The sequence below is a fragment of the Hesperophylax consimilis genome, chromosome 1 (assembly GCF_061612785.1).
Source record: "Hesperophylax consimilis isolate HC1 chromosome 1, BYU_Hcon_1.0, whole genome shotgun sequence".
In the NCBI taxonomy this organism is placed as follows: domain Eukaryota; kingdom Metazoa; phylum Arthropoda; class Insecta; order Trichoptera; family Limnephilidae; genus Hesperophylax; species Hesperophylax consimilis.
In genome coordinates, this window is record NC_142836.1 from 2,067,586 (window position 1) to 2,084,562 (window position 16,977).

The 16,977-nt window shown below is 34.2% G+C and overlaps 1 protein-coding gene across 2 annotated transcripts in view; it reads right to left on the bottom strand.

Moving 5' to 3' along the window:
- LOC149426105 (cytochrome b5 reductase 4) overlaps nucleotides 1-16,977 on the bottom strand; it is a 281,977-nt gene that overhangs the window by 47,426 nt on the left and 217,574 nt on the right. For both annotated transcript variants that reach the window (XM_089637241.1, XM_089637330.1), the window contains one exon: nucleotides 3,950-4,096. In XM_089637241.1, coding sequence (XP_089493367.1) covers nucleotides 3,950-4,096 — 147 coding nt within the window. The remainder of the gene's footprint in view (nucleotides 1-3,949; nucleotides 4,097-16,977) is intronic.

The window sequence follows — 16,977 nt, forward strand, 5'->3', positions numbered from 1 at the left end:
AACATCCCGGTGGATCCCTCTAGAAACATTTGAGATTTTAGTAATGCGTTCATCAGAAATAATTCAAATAAACCTCACGGAAAGACAGATTTTCTAAGCCTGCCAGAGCAAAGTCGACCGTAGGTTAGTAATAACACTGATCATTGTAGAAATTAATTATATATTCGTACAGCGCCCTTGAGGTGATTTTGCACAAAAACGGCGCTATTAAAATCATCCAAATATTATCATTATTACTATGCGGCACCCAAATTAAGTGGAACTCCCACTACAAATTTTGCCGCTTCATAAGGGGACGAAGACCGACAGGTCCCCGGCCAAGGGGAATCACTAAATATTTTAGCTACAAATTTTTGAGAGCTTTTTTTTCCTATTTTTTAGTTTCCATCCCTTTCATTACCGGAAAATGCATCATGGTATTTTACTAAATATTAATTCATGATAGAGTAATTTCCTTGTGCCAGGATTAACAATTATAAAAAACCAAAATTCAGACTATCGCAAAGAGTAGACATCTTTTGAAATAAAAAAGGTAAATATTTGTCATAGTGTTATAAAAGTGACCCAAATATTCTTGAGATGGTATACTACCTATTTGTACAATATGTTTTATGAAAAATTGTAATACCTACGTTTCAATACTTTGAAGGTTTTCTTCACCCACGGATGACGACGGTCTTGAAATTGGATTTCCTGAAACAGTTTCCTTACTGACCAATGTAAGGAATAACTTATCTCGTTAGCTCTTCCATCTTTGAATGGAAACCAGGTCAAAGTTGAGATCACAAAGACTTTGTTACCGTTGCCAATGTGTGAACTTCCGATAAAGCAGACGCTCAAGCGAAATTACGCACCTTGATTTATACACTCTGGCTTCGTTGGAGCTTCCCATTGCGAGAGAACTCATACGAACAGTGTTATCCACAATCAAACTGAATGAATTTATTAAAGTTTTTGCTAGCATTTTCACATAAAGGGTATTACGGAATTTGTTGGTGGTTGGTGCAGGGACAGCCTGTAACTTTTTTAAATAGATGATCTCTATTCAACGTTTTGTCCAATTCTGGGATTAAGATTAACGACAATATTTATAGTGAAAAATGCAAAAATAGATTTTGAAAACAACCAACTAACTAACCATCACGCCGTTTCCCCGCAGGGGTGAGCAGATAGGACGGACCGCCAACAACTCGGTCTTGGCACATGCTCGTTGCCTCATTCACATTCATAGATCGTCTCATAGATACCCTTCTATGATTCTGACTCTTGACATGACCTGACTCAAGTATTTGATTCACTTGATCGTGCCTTGTCTTCCTCAGGCGTCCCCGAATTCTTATACTATTCTCATTCACGTCATATATTCTTCTTACACTCCTTTCTTCGTTCATTTGCAACAAATGCCCAAACCATAAAAGCGTCCATTTCTTAATCTTATTCACTACGCTTAAATCAGCTTTACATTATTTGCGGATCGCCACATTTCTCACACGATCATACATAGTTTTACTAAACATACGCCTCAGGGATCTCATATCTACAGCATTCAGTCTGGAAGCAATGAAATATAATAATGGTTGCCTAGAAATGTGGGGAAATCTAGAAAAATCGCTTATTTCTAGACTTTTAGGAAGTTTACACAAATTCGTTGTAAGTATGGAAAAACATATACGAAGAAAAAAGCGAATTAAGGCAGAAAAATTTCAAACATAAATCTTGTAAACATTCAGGGATATGTTTATCGAAAAAATCTATTTATAGTCAATTTAATTGCAACACAGAATTCAAAGAAATTTTACTTTGTTACGAGTTACGTTTTTATATTGTTTGGTAAAAATAAGATTTTCGTGTAAATGAACCCATTTTATTTCAAGCCACAAACATGTAACTTTTTGCTTTGAAATTGGGTAACATAACTACATAATCGCTATTACAGCTACAAGCCACGAACAATAAAAAAAATAACGCTGTCACTTAAACCATTACAAATAGAAGAAAGAAACCTACATATTTTAAATAGTGAAAAATACCTGGTCTAACACTTTGACAAACATCTGACCTTTAAACAGCACGTAGAAAAATTGAAAGAAAAACAATTCCACTAATTGGTGTATTTGGTAGAATCGCTATTCTTCTACCAAGAGAAGTAAAGGGGGCTTATATTATAGCTTAATCCAGCCCCACCTCAATTATCTGGTAGAAATATGGGGGAAAACACACATTACATACTGATACGATTTACAAATAACACAGAATGAAGTTTAAAAAAAAAAAAAGCTCTTCAACTATAACCTAAATACTCCCACGAAAAAACTATACCGAGAAATGAACTTGTTCGAATGATTGTACAAATTGTACTAATATAACATATATGCCTTTTAATTTACAAAATACAAAATTGGTTTATACACACAAATACAACATTTGTAAAACGTCACAAGTACACGAACACTATACAAGACCAACATCGACCAAATTTTTAATTTTTAATTAATCTCTTATCTCTAAATAGTATAAAATAAAGTCGCTATCCGCGTATGACCGTTTGTGCGCTTAGTTCTTCGACACTACACAATGGATTTTGATTCACTATCATTTAGAGAATTTCTTTCGGAAGGTTTATATCTATAATTCATGCATATTATATTTATTAAATTAGAGAAAAGTTGATGATTTGTAATCAAGTCATTTAACAAATATTTTCGGGCACTTACATTGCTAACGCTAGCTAAACATTATGGGATACATCAAAATAATGTACTACGGAATTGTATATCTTAAAAGGGCCTACATAAAAGTCCGCAATGGAATATGTCTATCTCCTAAGGACAACCCCCTGCAACGCCGAGTAAACGTCAGCTAGTGTATTATGTATCGATGAAGATAACATAATAAATTTTACACTAATACAGTAAAGCCTGAAAGTGGTAAGAGAAACATAGGCTATGAGTCTAGGTTCATACAATATCCTTCTCGATAGTCTGAAAACGAAGAATCGAATAAGTATATTTAAGAAAAACTGTTCAATTTTAAGAACCGAATAATAATGACCTTTAATGTAGACTGATTGTTAAGATGACATGTTATATTTTTTCCGACTTTATTTCTGGGTTAAATCTTCCCCACAGAAAAAACTAAACCCTTCCACACACTTTTCCACAAATGATCATCTAGTCAATCCACATTGGGCAAGTGCATTAAATAAGCAAAATAAATACAAAACAATACAATAACAACACGTCAACTCACCAGAGATCAAATGGGAAAATAATTCACCGACTCCAGATATTTTCATATCAGAAGATTCGGCTCGGTAGAACTCCTAAACTCCTAATTGAACCTATAAATCCTACTGATCCCTCAATATAAATATTTTAATAATCTATCGTAATCTTACATGTATTTAAAATGACTGTTTATAATGTGATTATATAAATTCTTTGACATATCTAGGTAGTAGTAGTAGTAGTAGGAGCCGAAATAACAAATGGTAATATTTTTATAGTCTGAGATTGTCAAATTCTTTTAATCTCATTTCCTAAATCTGTGTATTTTCTTATTTTTTCAAAAATAGTTTTTTGAATATTACAGGAATTTGGAATAGCGACATCAGTGATATTTTTGACATTTTGTCTACAATTATAATTGTTGTATTAAGCTTTTATTTATGTAGCTAGTTAGTAAGTGAAATATTTATATTTCGTTAACGACAATCCAATCGATTACTGTATTTTTTTGTATTTTTATCTATTATTATTTTATTTTTATTAATTCTTCTAATGTTTCAAAATTATGGGTCATCTTAAAGTTATACTACCTACACTCCTGCATGTAAAAACCCTCTGGGCGTTACATGAATAAATAAATAAACTACTAGTATAAGAAAATTATATCAGAATGTGACTTCCCAGCTGCCTTTTACTTATGAAGGCAGTATAGTATGTCCTACCTTGCTGGTTGTGGGCGGCGAGCTCCTTGGGGGTGACGGCCCTCATGCGGCCGCCGGTGCCCGCCAGGTCCCGCCCCGAGTTGCCGAGGCGAATCCAGTCCATGAGGCTGTGGCCGGGCTGCAGGGCGCATTTGTTCCGAGGGTTGCCTGAAACAATAATTACATTGTGTTCATTTATCACTTTTCACACCATCTTCTAAATTATATTTATTGGGCACACTGACCCCTTTCTAAGGATGCTTTCCTTCAGCGGGGCACTGAAGGGCGCAGCAGCCTTTCGCCGTCCCATTTGCTCCCGAGGCCATTACTGTCCCAGCTGAATCTCGTCAACCAACCCCTTTGGAAATAACTATTTTACACTATCACAGAATAGTAAACATACAGTCCATATTACAATATAACTAGTGCAGACAAGTGAAAGGTGAACTTGTCGAATCCGCACAAAAATATATATCTAAGATAAAGATTTTTTTAAATTGGTTTCTGTTCGTATTATTACACTAATGTCTGAACAGTTCCAGAATGTTGTAAACGGAAGTGGCGCCCTCTGTTATTTAAAAAAACCGTAGAAGTTTTCAAACAGCGTCAAAAGTCAAAACCTCACCGCTGTGGATTTTTATCTGCGAGTAAAATTGTATTACAGCTCACACAAACAATTCCAATTTTGAAAATGACATTGCATTCAAAGCAAAACCATCATTAAACCCTGTTACAATTACTCCTAGACAGACCCACAACCCATGAAAAGTTACAGATAATCTGAATTTTCGACAAATCAGATCCAAAGTTGAAAATGGCAATTAATGATTTTCTGTTAAAATACTATGTTATATGTAGGTAGTCTAGGTAATTTACCGCTTGTCTGAATTCTGTCACTTCCAATTTTGAAAGTGACACTCAAATTATAAACAAATCTTAGTTATAGAATTCATCGAACTGTAGTTACAGAGAGTTGGACTTGCATTTTTTCTGGCTATTGTTAAAAAAACCTTTTAATTGCTCTGATAAGGCATTTTCAACAATAAGCACAGTTATAAAATTTATTAAAATATGGAGTAATATATTTATAATTATTTCAGAAAAAACACTACTTAATATATTATTCTTACTACTAAATTAAATGCAAATGGAATCCTCAGAACGAGAGATCCCAGTGAGGATATCATTATCTATATTTATTGCATAAAAAGGAGATAACACTTACTATTAATATTCATAAAAATGCATAATTTCGTGGGATTTTTGTGATAAATCTTATTTACAATTTGTTGATCTCACAAACAAAAAAATATGCCAAATTATGAATGATAAACGAGGAATTTCATCTATTGCGAAGAGCGTCTCCGGATTGGAGGGGAAAACACAACAAAAATGAAAGCGTAGTCGGGAGATGTGCTAGAATTATTTATTTATTTTTAAAGTCCCAGCGACTGAACTTGTATTCCACTGTACCTACAACTACTCTGCAATTAAAATACAGTCAGTTATATTATACAGTTGAACTTGGAAGCTATGGAATTTGCAGTAAAAATCCTTTCCTAAGGAAATAACGCATCGCTGCTCGCATTGCTACGCTAATTACGGGTCTAACAACTGTCTGGTTTTATAAAATCAAAGCAGTTGAGGAAAACTTTAACTTTCCATTTGGATGTAGACAAGTATTCGTAAAGATTTCCTCTTATGGAGGATGAAATTTAACAAAGATCGTATTTTATTACGAGTATTATAAAAAAAATTGTAACCGACTTATAGCATCATTATTAATTTACAGACTTACTAGTAGTTCTGTGACCATTAGACCTCGCATCCAAAAAATTACGTTTCTAATTTTAAAAACTCAAAAGTAAAATTTATTTTGAAAACATCTGTAAGTAGTAAAACATACATACGTAATTATTAACAATATATTTTAAAGTAAAATTTTCTTTTTAAAAAAAGGAATCATACAATCGTCCAAAAAAACCACTATTGCAATGAAAATTGATTAATCTAGGTACACCAGAGATGTTCTTGATCTTTACAAAAACGGTGCCATACAAATTATGCTTATTATACATAGTATGTTTATAATATGTTTTCACAGAGGTACATTATAGCTATCATAGGATTTGACTTGCTGCATACATCAATCAAAATCAACTAAAAAGTCAGTCACTCAAAAACAGAAAACAGTAACAAAGGCATGTTTATAGATAGAATCCAAATATAACTATAAAAACTCTACGCTTCGTGATCAATTCATTATTTCACTTTTGAATTGAATTTCAGAGCCACTTCTGGGCTGGAGCTCCAAACTACCGGATAAATCTACTTGATTTTGTACAAAGGAGGGTGGCCCGTCTGATTGAAAATCCGTTGTTAACAGACCGATTACCATTTCATACGCTGAGTCAGTTCTACAGGTATTGTAATGGAGCCTGCTCGAAGTAGTTACCAGCATTGATCCCTTGTGCACTGGTACAAGTTTGTGAAACTTGTCGGATACGAGCGGAACTCCCGTACACAGTTGATGTCGGTTTCATGAGAGCGGTTCGTTTTATTGTAAGTCGGCTCGCATGTGGAACGAGCTACAGGATCTGTTTTTCCTCTAGTCATAACCCAGAACTCGAAACGCCGCCCAGCTGGGCGTTGTTATAGTTCCCCTGTCTTTACACTGCATAGGGGCGCTAAAAGGAATCAATTTGACTAATAGGTAGCGAAATTTCAGGCGAAGCATCATACGGTGTGACATTTCAGTAAGAGATTGGATTGTGGAACAGTACCTGCAATAGTGCTCAATTCTCAGAACTCACTGTTAGGCCTTGGCTTATTACGGCGCTATATCTCCCGGCGAGGATAGGCTCTCAAATCGGGTTATTACACCCTTCTGTGTTTCATAGCAGCTGGTAACTCAATTTCCCATCTTCCACGATATTAATTTTACTTCTGCTTCCTACATTGGTTACTTTGATTGTTCTACTGAAGAGGATGAAGTATTACGTTGAGGCCCTTGAACAAACCGCCAGAGCCCTTAGTGTTATGTCAGTCATTTTTTTGTTTTTTTTTCTAATGTGAAACCGCACTAAAGTCCCAACTGATGCCTGCAGCCAGTGAGACTATGGCATCCCCAATTAGGGAATGTTGTGAGGCTGGAGGTAGTGGGGAGGGGAAGGAGTTGGGGAAGAGGAAGGTGGGGAAGTACCTAGCTATTCAAATATGGTCACAAAACACGGCCAAAGCCATTTCAAGCAACGTTCCAATTCTGAGTGGTGGTTTTACACCAGGGCGATATTGAAGTATATTCCATTCTGTAATACGGCTAACAATGAATAGTGAAATAAAAGTAGCAGATCATGATTTAACAGGTTAGATTATTATAATATTGGGATTAACTTATTGAATAATATATCTTTTTTTATATGGCAAAATTTAAAAAAACATTATACGTAAAAGAAATAACAAATAGTGTTGTATGGTAGTGGTGAAGATCGTGTCAATGAGGAGTAATTCTTTCAAGAAATAATTAATTTCCCTTTGGAATCTCTCCTCACTGTCGGTTTCATGTGTAACTGATTTACCGGCTGTCTTCATATGGAAATAGATTGCGATTATCGTAGAATAATGTTTTCATGTGTAACTGACTGACTGGCTGTCTTCAAATGGAAATAGTTTGCGATTACCATGGAATAACGGTTTCATGTGTAACTGACTGACCGGATGTCTTCAAATGGAAATAGTTTGCCATTACCATAGAATAACGGTTTCATATGTTGACTGATTGACCGGCTGTCTTCAAATGGAAATAGTTTGCGATTATCATAAAATAACGGTTTCATGTGTAACTGATCGACGTAGATTAAAGTATAATATGGAATAATTAAATAGTCTTCAAATGGAAATAGTTTGCGATTATCATAGAATAAAGAATAACACAAGAAGCGCCTTATGGGCGTGTTTCGTGATCCAAATAAACATCTGATTTTTAAGTCCGTATTAAACCGAGTTTCACGAAGAATACAAAATTTAAATGAGATGGCGTTATACAATTTCAGGCAAATGTAAGATAGACAGACCTAAAACCAGAAGGTGCTAAGTCAGCGGCAAATTTGTTTCTATTTAAATATGTATTGAAGGCACTTCTATAGAGTTCTTCGTTATTCTTCGCAAAGTATACGTATACGGCCCAAGTTGCTGTACTTTTTTATATTTAAATCAAAATCGGATAATATGGGAATTCAAACTACATATGGTTATAGTAGTGGAGTAATATCAAATTCCCGAAAATGTTAGCATGTTCCTCATAAAAAACTCTCCCATGCGAAAAAATTCTAAAACAATATTTTTTCAATAAAGCAACAAAAATTTAACAACGCCAAGTGCAGTATTTTATACCACCTTACCACTCAACAGACGAAAAGTAAAAAAAAATAACCACAAATCTATGAAGTAAATCCAACAAAATGAGCCGATTTTTTTAAATATAGCGAAACCGTCTACCTTACTTGACTTTACAAAAGTACACTGAAATATGCAATCGCCTATTTAGAATCCACAATATAAACTTTACAGAGATAGTATAGAACGTATCCAAAAAAAAATTATAAAATATATATCGTACAAATTCAACAATAACTTTGAGTGTACATTTGAAACTTTTCAGCGAAGACGAGCAGTAACCGACTCAATATTTATACACGGAATTTTAAACAATGACATTGACTGTACCGAACTTCTGTCCCTTATTAACTTTAACATACCTTTGAGACGCACACGACATACAGTGAAATTCCACACACTTAATTATAAAACAAATGCAGCATCTAATTCTCCAATTAACCGAGCTCTACATACTCTAAATAATATTTGTCTTAACTATAACATTGACATTTTTTCGGATTCACTGCGCAAATTCAAACGTGGCATCATGTCAATAATTTAAACTATTCAATGCGCATACATACAGACACACATACACACAAACACTCACACATACATTACACACGTCACACACACGCCTATATACTACACACGTCACCTGGTAATTAAGGAATAAACATACCACTTAGCAGACATTACAAGGAAACATATCATAGGTACCCAACATGAAATATCTTATTCCTGTATGTTGTTTCATCTCTGTAAATCATGTACTGTTTGTTTCCATGATATAAAATAAAATAAATAAAAATAAAATAAATGAAACGCATTGTTCATACTTCTTTAGTCGTTCGTTAGAATGGTAGACAAGTAAGTTTACTAACAAGGTTAGATACAGACGCAGACGGACAGAAATGACATTACATTTCCGTATAACTAATTTAATAAGAAGGGTTAATTGGTTCCGTGTTAGACAGAGTGTCTGATAAAATTAGCCAAGTGAAGATTAGTGAAAATACGAAACAGCAAAAAACTAAAACAAAGAAGGGCACAGTGCAACTGATGAAAAAGGTTTATGGTACGTAATCAAATTATCTTTTGTGTTATGTAATCACATTATTATTTAATCCCGACTCACTGGCTACGAAGGTTTCGTAAAAAATATTCCGTGGTTTTTAATGATGCTCACCAGGCAACTTCTTAATATGGACTAAAGCTGGGTACATCGATCATTTTACACGACCCTCTGGCGATGTAATCGAGTAGATAGTGCCCAATCTTTGAACAGATATTTTACACATGGAAAAAATGCAATAGAGTGGAGAAAAAAGATTGACGCGTCGTTCGCCTCGCCAGCCGCCAAGTCAAAAGTACCCGTGATACCCGAGACCTGAGTACCCGTCGCCCAATCTTTGTTAGGATACGTTCTTTTGACATACTTTTCTTTAATATTGATTACATATTTTTTTAATTAATTTTCTATGTTATATTTATATTTGGGCTTATATTGCTGCTTGGCTGTATTAAATGTGCGTACTGTACTGATAAAAAATAATATTTAAAGCTAAATTTGTGCATAAATAAATATTTTTTTTAAATCTACAGCTCAATATTTCTACCTGTGAAGGGTTTGAGACGAAACTTCGCAAATAATAATGACAATCCGTTTTTCGTGTGGATTACCCACACACGATTTTCATATCTGACTACTGACTAGTGCAGTGTTCCGCAAAGTGTGCTCCGCGGCACACTGGTGTGCCGTGGCCATTTAGAAGTGTGCCGCGAGCCCCGCGTCACTTCTCACAAAGTGCTCTGTAAATCGGTCTTTACTTTTCTGTGCGACGCGGCGGCCGGAGGTGGCGTGGGTGGGACTCGATCGCTGCGAAGTGGCCGTGTGCTACGCCGCTACGCTACATTATCACGTGCGCTACACTACATAAGTGGGGTGTTATTGCTACATTATCACGTGATTGCGCACGAGCTATCCGGGTGCATGCGCGTGACAACATAACATTACGAATTACGACGGCGACGTTGCGCCCGCTTGTTTAGTAGTCATTCGTTAATGCTAGTGTTTGGTTGTGTCGTTGCGAACTTAATTGACTTTTTTAATTGCAAAAAAATATCCCATATTACGTGTATATAATGGATAAATTCGTTAAACGTACCGCAAGTTTGTCAAGTGAAACTAATGATTCCCAAGAAGAAGCAGAGTCAACAAAGAAAACACCTAAGCTTTTTGATCGGAAATACGATGAGAGCTATGTGCGTTATGGATTTATATAATGCGGTGACGAATCGTGCCCAATCCCAAAATGTCTTGTTTGTGGAGAAACTTTGGCTAATAATTCGATGGTGCCCAGTAAACTTTCACGACATTTAACAACTAAACACCCATCGGTGGCTCACAAAGATAAAGCCTTCTTTCAACGTATGAAAGACCAGTCTAAGAAACAGGCAACTCTCATGAGTTCGTCTTTCAATACATCAAGCAAAGCGCAAAAAGCAAGCTACGTGATCGCTAATATGCTGGTTAAATCGAAGAAACCTCATTCTCTCGCTGAAACTTTAATTTTACCTGTCTGCAAAGAAATTGTCAAAATTATGATTAGCCAAGAAGCCGCTAAGGAAATCGAAAAAATACCTGCGTCAGCAGATACTATCTCACGTCGCATTAATGAAATATCCACCGACATTCAATCAACGTTAATTGAAAAATTAAGGTTAAGTGGAGTTTTCGCGCTACAAGTCGACGAGTCTACTGATATTAGTGGTCACGCGCATCTCATCACAAATGTGAGGTACACGGATGGATATGAAATAAAAGAGGAGTTTTTAGTTTGTCTGCCACTACCTGGTTATACCACCGGAGAAGAAATATTCAGAGTAACAAACCAGTACTTCAGTGAACATAATTTTGAATGGCGCAATTGCTTAAGCATTTGCACAGACGGAGCAGCAGCTATGACAGGAAAAATTAGGGGATTTATAACCATTGCTTCTGAAAAAACTCCTAATATTAAAAATTTACATTGCCTTTTACACAGAGAGGCACTGATGACGAAGTCTCTGCCTGATGAATTGTTGTCTGTCTTACAAGAAGTCGTCAAAATTGTCAATTAAATCAAGTCGCGACCGCTGAACTCTCGTCTGTTTAATGCATTGTGTCAGGAAATGGGAGCAGATCATCAGTCACTTCTGTTTCATACAGAAGTACGATGGCTTTCTCGCGGAAAAGTGCTTTCTCGGATTTACGAGCTGACAAATGAGACCCAGAAATTTCTAAAAACCCAGGGTTCAGACTTTGCTTCTCTATTTAAAAAAAGAAGAATGGGTAGCAAAACTTGCATATCTGGCGGACATATTCGCTCAATTAAATGAGCTGAGCAAAAAAATGCAAGGAAGAAATTTTAACATTTTAACGTCTTCGGACAAGATTGAAAGCTTTCGCGCTAAGTTGGTGCTATGGATCAGCTACGCTACCAATGGTAGTAACGAAATGTTTCCAAATGTCATGGCTGCCGATTCAGAAAAAAAAGTGCAGGCTTTGATAGTGAAACACTTGGAGCTGTTAGCAGAAAAAATGAACTCATATTTTCCTAAGTGTGACCTGCAACCTATGGACTGGGTAAGATATTCATTTTCGGAAAGCATTTCCCTCGGACATTTACCAATAAACGAGCAGGAAGAATTCATGGAGCTTAAAACTGATCGGACACTAAAATTAAAATTTTCTGGAACAGAGTTAGCACATTTTTGGCTCCACGTAAAAATGACTATCCACTGCTGTCAAAGCGAGCTATTGCAATTCTATTACCATTTGCCACGACCTATTTATGCTAATTGGAGTTTTCAACTCTCACAACGATAAAGTAAAAAAAAAAATAGAACGCCTGAGGACGATCGACGAAGAGATGCGAGCAGCGTTATCAACGATTGTTCCAAATTTTGATCGTCTGTGTTCAGTTAAACAGGCTCACATTTCGCATTAAACATCTTTTCATGTTATATTGATTTTAATAATAAATATTAATAAAATATTGTTTTTGGTAAATTTTGGTTCGGAGTGGCCACGCTTATTACGAATAATTTTTAGAAAAAAACTTTAGAAATGACGTAATTACTATAAAAGGAAACTTTTTGGCTTGGTGGCGGCGGAAAAAGATGCATTTTAATTATCAATTGCGTAAAATTAAAATTCACTTCTTGAACCGATTCGGTGACAGTTCGCGGTCATTCTGTGACTATTATGTGATAAATATCAATCATAATTACACAAACCCGGCTAGACAAACCCGGCTAGACAAACCCTGCTTTGCCAAACAAACCATTCAAAACCTGGGATATTTTTTAAAATTATGATGACATACAGCTTTCGTAGTTTAACCTCAAAGTTCGCCGTTATTCGTAATAAGCCTAGCCAATCCTATCCAAAATTTACCTTGTTTTTTTTTTCTTTGGTGTACCGTTAAAATTTCTTGATTAGTTAGGTGTACCGTGAACATAAAAAGTTTGCGGAACACTGGACTAGTGCACCACAGTGATAGTTTAGTACTTCAATATATATATCAATTAGTATTATTTACATATTAATATTTTAGGGCCTGTTATAACACACTTTATCAATTTAATTTTATCGCAAGCAGTAATACCAGATGAACTAAAAAGTAGCATCACTAGGCCAATTTACAAAGGGGGCAAACATACAGATATTCAAAATTATAGGCCAATAAGCATATTGCCAGCCCTAGAAAAAATACTTGAAAAATACATTTCCATAAAACTTAATAAATATCTAGAATCTTTCTCTTTGTTGGATCCCAACCAATATGGATTTCAAAAGAAAAAAAGTACGGAAATGCTGCTTCAGGAATTTTCAAATCACATAAATTATGAATTAAATCTAAAAAAACAAGTTTTGGTTTTATTCATAGATAACTCTAAGGCATTTGATACCATTGATACAAATAAACTATTAGAAACACTGGAGGCAATAGGAATTAGAGGAAAGCTGCTAGTTTTATTAAAAAATTTACTAACTGATCGACAAATAAGAGTAAAAATTCTTAAAAAATTTAGCAAAAGAAAATATATCTCAACAGGTGTTGCACAGGGGTCAATTCTAGGGCCAACCCTTTATATTATTTATGTCTCAATTATGAGAAAATTGTTTTCATTTGTTAAACATTTTGTATATGCAGACGATACGGCGCTCGTAATATCGCACGAAGATCTGGTTACTGCAATGAACCTTATGCAACATGATTTTATTGCCCTACTGAAATGGTCGCATGATGCAGGCCTCTTTATAAACGCCAAAAAAATTAAAATTATGCACATCAGATCTCCACACGCCAGATGTAATGTAATTCCTTCATTATATACACACACATTTGACTGCATACATAAAAATGTTGCACAGCCCTGTTCATGTGAAACCATTGATTTTGTCAAAAGTTATGTATATTTGGGTGTTACTATTGACTGCTACATGAAATGGGATGTACACATTGCTAATGTTTGTAAACGTCTACGAGCTATTGTGGGTAGGATTTATAAAATAAAATATTTCGTGCCTATAAGTACTTTAAAGTTAATCTACTTATCTCTGGCTGAATCCACTATACGTTATGGAATTACTTCTTGGGGACATTCTTGTAAAACTAATATAAGCTATATACAAACATTACAAAACTCCATTATAAAATTGTTAATCCATAAATATGACAATCAACACAGAAGTAACATTAAATTAATATACAAGTCTCTGAATATTTTACCTGTCAGAGGATTATTGTTTTATAATATTGTAAGTCAACATGTTATATTGTCTGATTCATTGTATAGGGAAAGAGTTTGCCATAAACATAACACAAGATTCACTCAAAATGAAGGACTGGTAGTTCCGAAATGTACTAATAAATATGGTGAAAGAACTTTAAACTATATAGTACCCAAAATGTTTAACTTATTACCAATGACAATTAAAAATAATAACATGTATACTGCTAATGTTAAATATAATCTAAGGAAATGGTTATTGGATAATAATGATCTATACTGATGCCCCTGAAATGGAATTCATATTCTTAGAAAATGGAAAAAAAAAATATTTTGTAATACCTGACTACCTACCTCTATTTATGAAACTATTGATGTACTTGTTGATAATACTAATTTGTTCATACATTTATTTTTACTTGCTTATTTTATAAGGCTTTTATGTTTTATGTTGATAATACTAATTTGTTCATACATTTATTTTTACTTGCTTATTATATAAGGCTGCTATTTAAACTTTTCTGCAATGTAACCAATTTATGTAATTATGTACCGTTCAAATTGTATCTTATGAGTGTATAAATGTTGTCTCTATGTCCCTGCTGACAAACTACATAAGTAGTTTAGCGGGTTTAAATGTGAATAAATAAAAAAAAAAAATTAAAAAATTTCCAACCCCTGCGTCGATCGTCTTATTTTCAAGGGCGTTTCTTCTTTGTTTATTTATGATTTGAAAATTTACATCAATATGTACGGTTTTTGTAAATTTCATGAAAGTGAATTAATATAAAAGGTAAAGCAAAGGATTTATAGTCGTCCAAATGATATTCTGTTTTTTTTTTCTACCAAAAATCACGAAAGATGGTAACTAGCCATCTGTAACCCGATTTTTTATTTATTTATATTTTTTATTGAAAGTTTCATACATTTTAATTTTAAAAATAAAATAATAATATATTGTGTATAAAAAATCCCAGAAATATATTTTTAAAATGAAATGACAGAATTTTAAAATGTCCTACTACCACCACAGTAAGCGAAAAATTTGCTTGTGTTGTGATGGAGGACTTAGCCAGCCGAGTAATTGAATAGATTACGCCCGGGTGGGCCCCAAACGCGATTTCAACTCAGCCACCGAGCGGTCGAACGATTGTTATCACAATTCAATGGTAAGATTATAATTTATAGAACAGATACGATACGAATGTACTACCCCACCCACGAGCACTCCTATCCCAGTGATACCGGTGCACCAGGGCCCACTGATTTGTTTGGACTTGGAACACTTGCTCTGAGGAGAGGAAAGATGTTGGAATTCAAAAGACCGGTTTATTTGGAAACCTAATAACCCAATATTGGAATTAAGGGTGGACAGGAATAAAGGTACTGATTGAGTGTTGTAATTTTTCTTATGTCTTTCATATTCTTGCTTCTTTTTGGCTCTTCTTGGCACTTCTCGACTCGCTTTGACTCTTCTTGCAACTTCTCCCGATGTATAGAACAGATAATATTAATTTATCAATTAAGTTCATCTTACCGTTTACTATCAGACGAACAGCCATTTTTACATTTATCTGCAGAATGTAGTAACAAGTAACCAACTTTGTTATCTTACCTACAAAAAACAAGCCTTTTCCGTCTACATTCTAACCGAGCTATGTACATATTGTACATCTGAACATTGTATTTGTTCAGATATGCTAAATTGTATATTTATGGATTCAACGGTATGGAAGAAATAGAGCAATATTGCGAATAAAGTGCTCAAAAACAAATTATTCATAAAAGCCGGTTTGAAGAGATAACTTAAAATCGACGAATTATTGCAATGTCAAATTCCACGAACGCAAACAGATGAAATATAAATTAACCAAATTCGTTGAATTATTCGCTAAAATAATATATTGTAATTTAAGAATTTATTTTCTAAGTGAAATTTAAATTTATTTGAATTGATGGATTTATACCTCTAAATGAAATGGAAAACTTTTGTCTTTGCAATTTGGGGATAAAAATGATAACGACGGTAATTTATCATTCGGGACAAAACTCCGCATCCTGGATTGGAATTGGTCGTAGAGTGTTTGCTGAATAAAACATAAGTACCAATCTACGTACATTTCCAATCAATTTCTGCGTCTCGACAGTAAATTTAACGGAGGCAAATTTGACAGATTTTTTCGGGATGTGCGCAGTGATGTGCTTGGATAAAAACACTTTCAATTTTGAGGAAGAAAACGTTTTTTAAATTGATTTTGATAAAAAAATATTGAAGAAGAAGATAATACTAATAAATCGAAACGAAATATGAAACTGAAAAGATAACAGGGAATCGAACCCAAGGTTTCTGTCTCTTCCTGGAACATTGCCTCTAACCACTTGGCCATTGGGACCTAATTATTTTATGTCATTTTTGTTGATCTCATATTTCAAATTCAGAATTAACAAATATTATCCAAAACTATTTTTTTCCATATTTTTGGCTACTATCTTTTTGAATGATCAAAACGTTTTAAATAATTTATTATTGTAGAAAGCAATCACTTTGTGGTTTGACATATTTAATAAGATAAAATAAAATACTTTTTGTTTTAAAACCACGAGTTTTTAATAATTTTTAGAACCGACCGGTTTCGCTTTACTCAAGCATCTTCAGGGTACAAATTATTAATGATTAATTATTACTTATTATTAATTTTTTTTTAATAATTTGTTTGTAACTTAGAAAGTGTCTCGGATAAATTAAATTTTAGGGACATATTGACGTTTTTTATTGGAATAATAGATGTTATATATAAATAGATATATGGGATAAGTTAGTTTATATATGATTTGAGATATTCACGCAAAAAATTTGACCGTAATTTTTTAAACTTATTATGCCGTGTCGC